The sequence below is a fragment of the Herpailurus yagouaroundi genome, unplaced genomic scaffold, assembly GCF_014898765.1.
Source record: "Herpailurus yagouaroundi ecotype Mexico unplaced genomic scaffold, PumYag 185, whole genome shotgun sequence".
Taxonomy (NCBI): domain Eukaryota; kingdom Metazoa; phylum Chordata; class Mammalia; order Carnivora; family Felidae; genus Herpailurus; species Herpailurus yagouaroundi.
In genome coordinates, this window is record NW_024412416.1 from 6,877,487 (window position 1) to 6,889,681 (window position 12,195).

At 52.6% G+C, this 12,195-nt stretch overlaps 1 protein-coding gene across 1 annotated transcript in view; it reads right to left on the bottom strand.

Moving 5' to 3' along the window:
• The window catches only part of ACAN (aggrecan), a 66,093-nt gene that overhangs the window by 34,688 nt on the left and 19,210 nt on the right, over positions 1 to 12,195 (bottom strand). The window contains exons 2-3 of the mRNA XM_040493404.1: positions 3,496 to 3,572; positions 766 to 1,149 (exon numbers count right to left, since the gene is read on the bottom strand). Of these exons, the coding sequence (XP_040349338.1) occupies positions 766 to 1,149; positions 3,496 to 3,565 (454 nt within the window). The 5' untranslated portion in view covers positions 3,566 to 3,572. The remainder of the gene's footprint in view (positions 1 to 765; positions 1,150 to 3,495; positions 3,573 to 12,195) is intronic.

Consider the following 12,195-nt stretch of genomic DNA (forward strand, 5'->3'; position numbering starts at 1 on the left):
ACATCTGCCCCGGGCCTCTAGCTGATGCCTAGACCTCCTCTCCACATCCGCACATGGCCCTCTTGCCTTTGCTGAAACACCTCCGGTAACAGGACCTCACTACCTCACAAGGTATCTTTTTTGAGTTTCTATAGTTCTGATAATCAGGAACTTCTTTGAATTCAACTAAAATCTGCCTCCTTTTAATTTTTTCTTGGAACCCCATCTTTTCTCTGGGGAGAGGCGACACTTAGAGCCCCATGTATCCTCAGCCCAGGGGCATCCTAGTGCGAGCCCTGTCCTCAAGCCAACCGAAAGGCCACAACCATTCCCTGTGGGCTATCGAGAGAAGGGAACGAGAGAGACTTCATCTTTTTCTTTGGCTTCTGGAACAGAATGGGGCTGGGGGAGGGAAAAGACACTTGGGTGAAGAGTCACTTCCAGGGAAACTTCAGGCAGGTCACTTAACCTCAGTTTACTAGTCTGTAAGATGGGGAGAAGCACAAGGTCCACTGAATCCTGGGACTGCTGTGCAACGCAAACTTTCATTTACAGGTGACTATGGCTAGGACGTGTTTAATTCCCTCAAAGTCCAGAGAGAATGACAGCACCAGCTCCGTGTTACAGGGGCAGCAGCTGAAGCTAACTGACTTGACTGAGGGAGGTGCAAGCTGGGGGTGGGGGGCAGCTGGGATCTGAAAACCAGCCTGTCTGGGTCCACTGCTGTGAGGATACTGTTCTGGCTCTTTCCCCAGGCGAAGCAGCATCCCCGTGGGAGGTCCTCACCTTTCACCACGACCTCCAGGGTAGCCTCGCTGTCCTCAATGCCGTGCATAACCTCACAGCGGTACATCCCAGAGTCATTGGAACGCAGGTTCTGGATTTCCAAGGTGGCGTCGCTGGGGATGGCCGGATAGTTGGGCAGCGAGACCTTGTCTTGGTAGGCACTGTTAACCCGCACCTGCCCTTCCGTGGCCACTAGCAACACTACCTCCTTCTCCTTGGAAATGCGGCTCCACTTGATTCTCGGGGAGAGGGGGGCGGTGGAGGGGGCGGTGGTCACGGGGTGCACGGGGTCGATGAAGTAGCAGGGGATGGTGAGGGAGCTCCCCAGGAGGACCCGCAGCGGGGACGGTTCGGGGATGCCGACACTCAGCGAGTTGTCAGGGTCTGTGGGGGAGAGACAGAGCTGTTAGTGCCGAGAGAGGACCGCCCAGCCTCCCTGTCATTTTGGAAATGACAAAAGCCCGTGAGCGTGTCCGCATCTATGGTGGGGGCCGTTCCTGTGCCATCGGGAATTCCCGGGAAGCGTTGTTACACCTTTTCCAGAGCAGCGTTCCTCAAGCCCCCTGGTCTCTGTGCCACAAGACAGGAACTATGGAGCTGGAAAAGGCCTGCAGAGGAGGGCAAGGAAAGCTCCAGAGCTGACAGCCTCTTCTCTGTTCCTCAAACTGGGGTACCCCGGGGGATGCCAAGCCATAAGACAAACAGGACCATCTTTCTGGAGTGACAGCTTGACTCAAAGATTTTTGGGGAAAAAAATCATGTTGGGGCAGGAAAGATTATTATGGGGAAGAAAAAAAAATCCACACAATGTTTAAAGCGCTCCGATGCGAAACTTCAAAGGTGCGTCCCAGCTGAGGGGGTCCACTTTGGACTCCGTCCCGACTTTGCTGAGGGATAAGGCATTCTCTTCTGCTGTTGGAGAACGGAGCGGGGGGCGGGGGGGGGGGGGTCTGACACATTTACATATGTCTGCAAAGAATCAGACCGGGGTGGGGGGGGTGGATGATCAGCTCCACAAAAACTCATGGAGAGTGTTAGTAGGGACCAAAATCCTGACCAAATCCTGTCAGAAATAAAAGATCCTCCTGGGATGGGAAACAGCTTTTGCAAAAATAGCATGTCATACACTTATGGCCCCCCCTCTTTTTTTTCCAGGAGAGCCTACAGGTTGAAAATAAAAATGCTCCAGATATTTGTGGGTGGTAGACACACAACAGGGCAAGGAAGGGGGTGCCAGGAATGTTTAGGGTCCAGACCCAGCCTTCTGATGTCCTGGGCAGCCACCACCAGGTCCTTCCACAAAAATCTCCCTCTGAGGGCTCAGCCCATGCCCCGTAACACAGCATGGTTTTAGCGCTGGCGGTTCTCTGGGGAGAGCTAAGAGTGACAGCAGTGTCCAACCCTGCCGTTTTTAAAGCTCTCAACCAACCCTAGGAACCGGTTTGCCTGTGTGGACAAACCACCCAGGTTACGGCCCGGGGCCGGGTATCTGTGGGTCCCAGAGAAGGAGTACAGATGGAGACCCATAGAGCCTGCGTATAAATATTTAAAAGTTATAAATCAAGGCCACAGATTGTTAAATAAAATATGTTCTATTTTGCTATTGGACAATGATACCTTTCAAAAGGAGAAGCCAGACTCACATTTAGAATTCTTGGATTCCTTGGAGTTTTGGATTGGGTGGCCACGCAGGAGGCCGGCTTCTCTGCCATGTCTCTGCCCTGTGAGGGCTCGGTGCTTACCCCAGCCCTCACGCCCCAGCTCCGTCCACACCCCATACAAACGGCCACCCCTTGACTCCTCCCATGGGCCTGGGGTAGCTCACACCAGGGGAATGGTCCCCCGTCTAGGAGGATGGGCCCAGAGGAGACACCTATGTGTCTCTGGAAGTGGCTTGGGTCCACTTGGGCAGGGAATTAGGGGCATCCTAGGTACCCAGTGTGGTCTAAAGGGGGAGCATAGATCTGTGTGGACATGTCTCATTGGCCCTACAGATTCCTCATCCTTTAAGGAGCACTGGGGCTGGAGGAGGGCCAGAGGAAGGCCTCTACAGTGCATGGCCCAGAGCAGGGGCCTCTCTGGCCTGGGTCTAAGGGAGATACAGCCCACTTTGGGGCAAACCCGTCCTGGGGTCAGTGGATAGTTTGTTCATTTGGTTTAGGGCCTGATGACCAGAAACCCACCTAGTGCCTGCCACATGTAAGAGACCATGGTGGGGGGGGGGGGGCGGTCTTCCCTGAGGATGGCTTGCCTAGATAAACAAAGACGTGTGTGATTTGTTGGTGGCTTCTTTCTGACCGCTTCTCAAGCAAGTTTCTCTTCTTTGATATCCCAGTTGATCTTCCCTTGCTGGCATTTCCTCTTTTGGCTTATCTATATCCTGCCTCTACCCCAAGCTCAGTATGTGGCAATTTGGGGTAAGGTCCACAGAGGGGAGACTGGGAAGATGGCCACCTGCCAGGAGCTCTCCCCCTCATGCTCTCTGTCCATCCTAGAGGGCAGCCGGGAGAAGCAGTACCCAAGCAAGGGCTCCTGGACGCACGCGTGTCGCCCTCATCCCTTGTGGTTAGCCTTGCCTTCGTTCGATAGGAAAGAGCCAGGGCCAGGAAAAGGCCAGGAAAGGGGAAATCATAACCCTGGGAGTAGCAGCACTAAGTTCGGGACCCAGTACCCAGAATCCAGTCTTCAGTGCCTGCTGGATACATGAGACACGCACGGGAGTGTCCTCACCTGAAGCTTCTATTGCGCTGGCTGCTGTAATGACCCTCAGAGTCACAAACACCAAGAGTAAAGTGGTCATAGTTCACCTGGAAGAAGGGAGGCAGAGGAGTTAGGTTCAGCTACAGTGCGGTTGAGGGTCACGTGGGCATAGGACGCAAGGTGATAAATTCCACGTGCAGGGATCTGAAATCACATCAAGATAAAGAGGCTACATGTGGTTGGAGGGATGCCTTCTGTAAGAATCCTCTCGTCACAAAGCCTTCACAGGTTTCTCGGTTTCATTGCATGTGGCAGGCTGGAAACCTCCTGTCCTTTCTAGGCAACCTCTTCTTCCCATCTTCTAATCTGCAAAGGCTGATCTGGAAGGATCCCTGTGATGGTTGATTTTATATCAGCTTGACTGGGCCCTGGGGTCCTCAGGTATGTGTTCAAATGTTATTCTGGGTGTGTCTGTGAGGGTGTTCTTGGGCGAGATGAGCATTTAAGTTGGTAGACTAAAGCAGATTGGCCTGTTAATGTGGGTGGGCCTCATCCAATCAGTTGATGGTACGAATAAAACAAAAAAGGCTGAACCTCCCCCAGGAGAGAGAGAGAATTCCTCTTTCCTGATGACCTTCAAACCACCTTCAGACTTGAACCCAGACAGTGGCTCTTCCTGGGTCTCGAGTCTTCAGAGTCAGGCTACAACGACACCCTGGTTCTCCTGGGCCCCCAGCTTGCCTGATACCTCTGTAATCATGTGAGCCAAGTCCTTCTAGTAAATCTCTTATTCTATGTATGCATACCTCCAGTTGCCTCTTCCTCTCTGGAGATCCCTGTCAGAATCCCTGAGAAATGAAATGAGTTAGCCAACCTCCCTGATGAAATCCAGACCTGTCACCAACTTCAAATTCAAGAACCTTGTGTGTTTAGGATGAAGAATGCTCCAAGCTTTCGTGCACAATTCAGGGGCCTGCTTCAAGCCAGGGGAAGGATGCCCACCCAGAGAGCTCTTGAGGAGGCTCAGGGATGGGCAGGTTAATGATGTAGGAGGGCAATGAGAATCCGGGACCCCCGGAGCCCTCCTGCTGGCCTCAACAATGACTTCATGTGCATCAGAAAAACCTTCCTTTTCTGCTGGAGAACTGTCACGCCAAGTATACAGATATGTGACAATCACATCATAAAGGCATTCCCTGCACAATTGGGCTCTTGACTCCCAAGTGGACCGTGCACAGACCCTCAAAAGACCCCATTAAATTTCTAGGAGGTCAGCCAGAGCAGTGATTGTCAGCCTTGGCTGTGCACTGAAATCACCTGGGCGTCAGCCTGGTCTTCAGGCATTCAGAAGCTCCCAGATGCTTCTAATGTGCGGCCTAGATGAGCACCGCTGGTTAGAGGGTGTGCAGTCACGCTGCGGAGGCCTGTTGACTGGCACTCCCTGACACGTGCCCGACGATGTCTCTTGAGCTCTCCTGCGGGAGGGTCCTGTGCTGGGGCCCATCCTGCCCTCCTCTCCGGTGTGGGAGCATTCCATTTTGGTTTGAGAAGTGTCTGCATCACAGATGCTCCTTGGGGAGGAGAGAGGCAGCCCTGGAGGGGGAGGGGGTGGAGGATCTGGAACTAAAGACATGAATGGAGCTTCCGGGGGCTTTGGGAAGCTGGGGTGACGCCCCCGGGTTCTCTGCTGGGTCAGAGTCTGATGGCCCAGCAGGTGTCGCTGTTGGCTCAGTCACCATCAGCGGGGGGGCTCCTGGGCTGCCATCCCAGGAATGCCTGGGAGAGGGGCGGGCAGGGGACAGGACTCTGAGGAACCCTTTTGGGTGACCTGCCCTGTTGTTTTGAGTGACCTTTCTTTCTATCACAATCTGTCATTCATGCCACATACGTTGGTCACCTGAGGGATGGAAGGGCTGTCTGTGTGGCCCTGCTGGGGGGACAGAGACGAATGCGTGAGGCACGTTCCCCTCACACCATAGGAAGTCTGGAAAATGCCAGAGACCTAACAAGCAGCCCCTTGCTTCTCTCCTCAGGGACTTTTCTCCGATGTTGCCTTCAAAAAACGATCTCTGGGGTTCCAGGTGCTGGGACCGTCAGGGGCCACGGAGTTGTGGGCACTCCTGTTCAGGCCCGGTATGACACCCCCGGCCCCACTGAGGCTAAAAGGGTAAGGTGTCCCCTCCGGTCTGGGGAGGGGGCTAGACTTGTGGGCTCCTCTCTTCCCAGAGCCTCAGGGATACTGTGTCCAGACACAGGGCCCGCCTGTTCTTCCCTCAGAACACCCTCCACTGGGAAATTTTGTGTATGTTTTCGGAGGTGTGTTTCTTCCCAAACTCTGTGAACAAGACTGATATTGTCTGGGATGCAGTGCTTCTCTGTGGGGCTTGGGCCCGCTCTGTGTTTCTCCTTGGCCTCGACCAGGAATGAAAAGGGTGGAGGCTTGGGGTAGGGGTGGACTGGGCAGAGAAACTAATTTTATTTCTTCTTCTTCTTCTTCTTTTTTTTTTTTAAAGACAAACTTTGGGCTAGAAACATCGCAATAAATATGCTCTTGTGTGTGTGTGTGTGTTTTCTCAGCTGTAAAGAAAATAGGGAGAAATTCCATTCTGTCTGGGTTCCAAGTGTCTCCAGGACTCACTGCGTCTTTTATGGGAGGAGGTGGACACTGCCAGATGGTCAACAGGGAGGCCTTTCTCCATGGGAAGCAAAGCCAGGTGGAGGCGAGGGGGAATGTGTAGCCAGGGCAGAGCAAGGGGACAGGGGCGTCAGAAACGAAGGGTAAAGAGGAGTTTGGGGGAGCAGGAAGTGGGTGCTGGATGAAGGCCGGGGTGCGAGGGGTCCCGTGTGTGGTTGGGTTGGTCATCAAGGAGCTGGCTTCCTCGGGAGAGAAGTGCTAGGAGACCCGACGGGGGAAAGCAAGCTTAGCGGGGCTTTTAAACTGAGCTGAGGGTGCGTGTGTGTGTGCGTGTAGATAGGGAAACCCTCCGCCTCCTCATCAGCTAGCCTCTGTCACGTGGTCAGGTGCCAACCTGGCCGTGGCCTTAGCCTTTACTCCACCCGATTAAGACACTGGGTGGGCAGCTTACCCGCTTGCCTTGAATCTCTGTTCCCGCACCGTGCAGTGGAGACCCCCGGACCTGAGGCACCCCCCGCTCCCCCCCCCCCCCCCAGGCCAGAGGTATCCAGTCCTGGTCCTGGCGTGGCCACCTCCTACTTTAATAACACAGGACCCACCCCCATGGCTGTTTCGAGACTGAGAGAGATAATGTGACAGGCAGGTTCCCTTTTGAGGGTGGGGGCCGTGTCTCCAGCTCGGAACTCAGTAGGCATCCGTCAGCACCACTGCCCCCACGTCCCTGGTGGCAGGACTGGGTGAGCCTCTCCAGGTGTGTGGGCTGGAAGAGCACCCAGCGGCTGGGGCTTCACAGCCGTGACCTCCCTGCCAGGGATCCTGTCCACGTGCATCTGAGGCACGTGGTCCGCAGTCTCTAACTGAATAGGAGGTGCCCATTCACAAGGTGGCTCATGCCATGGCTGGGCTGCTGGGATGGTGTTCAACATCTTCCAAGCTGGGGTCTGAATGACCCACCCCCATTATACTTTCGACCCAGGAGCTCTACTCTCAGGGACCGCAATAAAAATGTCCACTCCTCTTGCAAGGGACTCATGCCAGATCTTCAGGGGTCCTGTCTTCTCCCACGAGCTGCCCAGTTCCTTCAACTCTTCCTCATGTACCTTCCAGATCTCGCCCTCCCTCCTGGAGCCACAGACGTTAGTGCATGTCAAGTTCAACTCCTTCATTTTACAGGTGAAGAAACGGAGGTCCAAAGAAGTTAAGAGATTTGCTCAAGGCCACATAGTAAGTTGAAGATGGAACCAGGGCCAGAACTAGGGGCGTGGTCATCATCATCCCATGTTGTAAGCTCTACAAGGCAGTGGCCACATCTGTCTTGTGCCTCCCTGTCTCCCCAGCCCCCGGCAGAGCACCCAGCCCAGAGAGAGGTCAATCAGGAAATATCTGCTGAATGAATGAATAAATGGAGGCCTAAGCACCCTAGGCCTCTGAAGGAGGAGGAGGGGTGCTGGAGGCTAAGCATCTATGAGGTGCATGGCTTTTGGGGGTAGACCACTCCCATTTTGCATTCAGCACATCTCAGGTAGAGAGATACATACTGCTCGCTTGTGATGTACATGGCTGTGTTGATTCATGCCAGCGTCCCAATAATGGCATGTGACTTTGGGAAGGTCACAGCCCATGTGCAGCTCAGGGGTGTGACAAATAGGGTCTTCCATTCCCAGGGCCCCAGGGAGAACTGCTGGGATGCCATAGCCAGCCTGCACTGGCTGGCCAGAGACAATTTTGGATATCTCTTCCCAACTCCGTTTTCAACGATATCACATTGGTAGCCAGAAATTGGTCATGATGGGAACATTTCTGGCACAGAAATGAGGGAACACTACAAACGGGGACTTCTGTCTTGCTCTCCCTTTTTGGGAGTGGGCTTATCAGCACACTACTGGAAGTAACTAATACTAAATAAAGAACAAGGCTGGTTCTCCTCTCACAACTGGGCTGCAGCCAGGTTAGCACTTTCTTTTTTCTCCTATAGATGCTAGCTTTGCCTCATCATGCAGATCATGACCTCCTTAAGGATGAAAGACAAGTTTTAAGTTAAAAAAAAAAAAAAAGAATTCCCTCCATGTTAACTCAGCGCTGGGAACAACAAAAATGATTTTCGATACTACTTATTGATGAACCAGCGGACATTGGAATTTGGTAGAGTGATTGACAAGTAAGATTTGTCAGTAACTAAGCAGCTCTATGTCCGTGACTTAAGTCCTGAGGAAAGGATTGAAAAGGACCAAGGTCACCCATTCCTCCAGCCACTGGCCTCCATCATATCACTTATTTGCAGGCTAATCTCACAACCATGTCTCTTGTTGTTCATGGACAAGCCCCTTCCTACATCTGTGCATAACAGTATTGACATATGCACTTAACACTGGGATTTCAAACCCAGCATAGAGAAAGGGGCAGGAGTCCCACACCAAGGACACATCTAGCCACAGTGACCCCGAATACACCTCCTAATTTTCCATATACTCTAACCAGACATGGTGGGAAGGTATGGAAAGGGGGAGCCAGGAAGCTGATTACAGTCCTAGCTCTGTCCTAACTCACGGGGGAACCCATGGAAGCCCTCAGTTTTCCCATCTGTAAACTGGAATCACAACGCAAGCTTCACCCCCATGAGAACTGTGAAGGTATTTTTTGTGCATGTGAATATTCTTTTTGTATTTCCTCCTCTTTCTCCTCTCTCCCTCTTCCTCCCATTCCTTGGTCTCTCTCTACCCGTGTCTTTTTCCATCTCTTTGATTTCCTTTTTCCCATTTTGCTATTTGCTCTGCTGTCACTGACGCATCTTAAATTCTTGACAACCATTCATGCAGGGTTGAGTCTGGGGGGGCGGAGTGAGTTCCCAAGTGAGAGTCCTAACCCACTCTTGGACCATCCATCCGCAGGGAGGAGTCCTGCAGGTGTCCCCAGTCCTGGCTCTCCCTGTGCCCCCAGAAGCCCAAGGAGGACTGGTTCCTGCAGCCCAACATGGCGGCTCCTCCCCAAAGCCTGTCAGGGAAGATGCTCGAGGAAGAAGGATGGCCGCTACACAAATTCACTTCTGTTTGCAGCACTGCAGGTGGTCCTTGCTAACTTCCTTCCAGGAATCTTCAGGTGGGTTTTTAAAAAGCTCTAATCAGAGGGCGCCTGGGTGGCTCAGTTGGTTGGGTGACTGGCTTTGGCTCAGGTCACGATCTCACGGTTTGCGAGTTCAAGCCCCGCATCGGGCTGTATGCTGACAGCTCAGAACTGCAAGATCATGACCTGAGCCAAAGTCGGACGCTTAACTGACTGAGCCACCCAGGTGCCCCGTCATTAGAACTTTTTTTAATAGGGGCGCCTGGGTGGCGCAGTCGGTTAAGCGTCCGACTTCAGCCAGGTCACGATCTCACGGTCCGTGAGTTCGAGCCCCGCGTCGGGCTCTGGGCTGATGGCTCAGAGCCTGGAGCCTGTTTCCGATTCTGTGTCTCCCTCTCTCTCTGCCCCTCCCCCGTTCATGCTCTGTCTCTCTCTGTCCCAAAAATAATAAACGTTAAAAAAAATTGTTTTAATAAAAATTCAAAAGTAAAAAGCTCTAACCGAGCCATTCCTGATTAAACGGGTCTTGTCTCAGCCAGTGTACCTGCAAAAACATGAATATCACTTGGTGTAGCTGGATTCCCATCAGCCAACTCAGGAGGAAAGCCAGTAGAGCCCTCCCTTGAGCTGGGTCTTCTGGGCCTTTCTTACTGTCCCACTCTGCCATGGAGGACCCTGGCCTCTGGCAGCTGGAAGAGCTGGCCAACTCCTTGCTGCTTCCTGTGCTGCTGATCCCACAGGGGCAGGCACAGGGGAGCTAAGGGGAGGAAGCCCTTTCTGAACGTCAGCTTCAGAAATTAGCCCAAGGAGCTGTTTCTGCCAATGCCGACCGGTGGCCAACCTCACCGTCCTGACCAGGGGCCTAGCAGGATGCTGGTTCCACAATAAAAACAAATCTGCCCTCACTTTGCTGAAGGCATATGTGGTCTTGTAGGTGAAGGTCCTGCCTGTGGAGGGGGGTGGTGAGCACAGCATGGAACAGAAAGGAGGAGACCCTGGTCAGGGCACGGAGCACATATAAGACTTTAGAAGACATCGATTTCTTTCCTCTCTGGCCTGTCTTGATTTCCTTCACCCAACTGATAAATGTCTTTGGTAGTAATCACTGTTTGGCTTGGATCTGTCGTGACAAGAGATATGCTGTTCCTTATCTGCTCTCTGGGGTCTACTTTGAACACAGGCTCTTTGCAATGTCCTAAAATGGCCTCTTCTCACATTTCTCAAATATGGGAAACCTATGGTATGGTATGGGAGAAGGTGGGTACCTTAAGAATGCAACCTGAATTCACACCTTTGACCTATAACTTGCTATTTGGGTGAACTTGGGCAAGCGTCTTGGCAGCTCTGGCCAGAAAGTCTATGGGTGAGGCCTCTGGAAATGGCTAACTTCCAGTCAGGAGGAGAGGCAGCGAATGACGTTCTAAACTTCCTCTTGTTCCTTCCAAATCGCAAAACAGAAGTTTCTATGTCCCCCGGGGAGTCAGATCCTCTTGTGTGAGGTGACAGGAATGGGGAGGGAGGGAGCCTGTATCATGTTGAAAGCATAGGTCAGAAGGGATGGCTAAGGCAAAGGGAAGCTTGGCCTATGTACGTCCTGGCAAAGCAGGATGAATGTCGTTGGAGTGAAAGCCAGCCCTCTGCCACGGCCTACAAGGCGTTACACGATCTGCCTCTGCTCCTGCTCATGCCACATCTCAGAGTTCTATTTCCAGCCATATTCTAGCCGTTCCTTTTTTTTTTTTTTCCTCCTAAGTTTTATTTATTTAAGTAATCTCTACACCCCACGTGGGGCTCGAACTCATGACCCTGAGAGCAAGAGTTACAAGCTCTTCTGACTGAGCCAGCCAGGTGCCCCTCTAGCTGTTCCTTAAACACAAAGACTTGTTTCCTTGTAAGGGCTTTTGTAACTGCCCTTCCTTCTTTCTGGCACACGCTTGTGGATCTTTCCCTACCTGGCCACTTTTCAGCATTCCAGGCTCAGTCCCAATGTCCCTTCCCTGAGCGTCCTGTTCTCTCACCACCACCCAGAGCCTCCCTGATGTTGTTTATCGATATTACTATTATTGGAAATTAATGTCCTTTCTTGCTTATTCCCTGTTTCCCCTACTGGAATATACACTCCGTGAGGGCAGGGACTTTTGTCTGGTTTGCTCACTGCTCTATTTCCAGTGCCTAGAATAATGCCTGGCACGGTAGTAGGTAAACAAGAAATAGTCACTGAATAAATGAATGGATGGCTGTTAATGAATGGGCAATGCCCCTTCCGGATTAAGGTTGGGAGTGGAAGGCGTGGAAAGCTTAAGACTGATCGTAACTGTTGAATGTCACTTGATTGTAGAGCATTCCCGCCTCCTCAGTCCTGGAGACTGTCAGAAGCCCTAGGAGAAAGGGCAGCTGTGAGCAGGGGCTGTCAGGGGAGTCTGGAGCATTCCCGTAGGCCGTGGCAACATCCATACATGGCCCATGGAAACATCTGTTCATGCTCCTCTCCTGCTAGGAGGGGACCAAGAGTGGGGCAGGATGGCCAGGCAGGGAGTGGTGAGCGACACCAGAGACAGCATCCAGGAACAAAACAGAACACGACGAAGGCTGTACTTCCAAGGCGCTGGGAGGGAGGCTGAGTCCAGGAGCTGAGAAGAAAGGCTGGCCATGGGTGGTGCTTCCTAAGGGTTGGGTGCCTGTGGCCACCCCGGCCCTGAAGCATATGCCTGGACAAGGGTGGGGGCACTTGAAGGCAGAATTCAGCTCAACACCACCAACCTTTCCCTGTTATGCCCCCCTCTCCCCACTCTCCATTGCAAATTCCCAGTAAAACCAGTTTAAAGTGGAGGGGTACATGGCATACTTATTGGTTCCTCTTCACTCACCCGGGGACATTTAGTTTTGCCCTGTTCTCTCTGTGGAAAAAAACCTAGGGTTTGGGCCCCGCCCCTTCCTGTTCTCAGCCTCCCCTTCCAGCCGGGCACTTAGAGGTTTTCTCTGCATTAATTTCAGACATTGTGTAAATATCGAACCTGGGATTTTGGAAAGGAGTG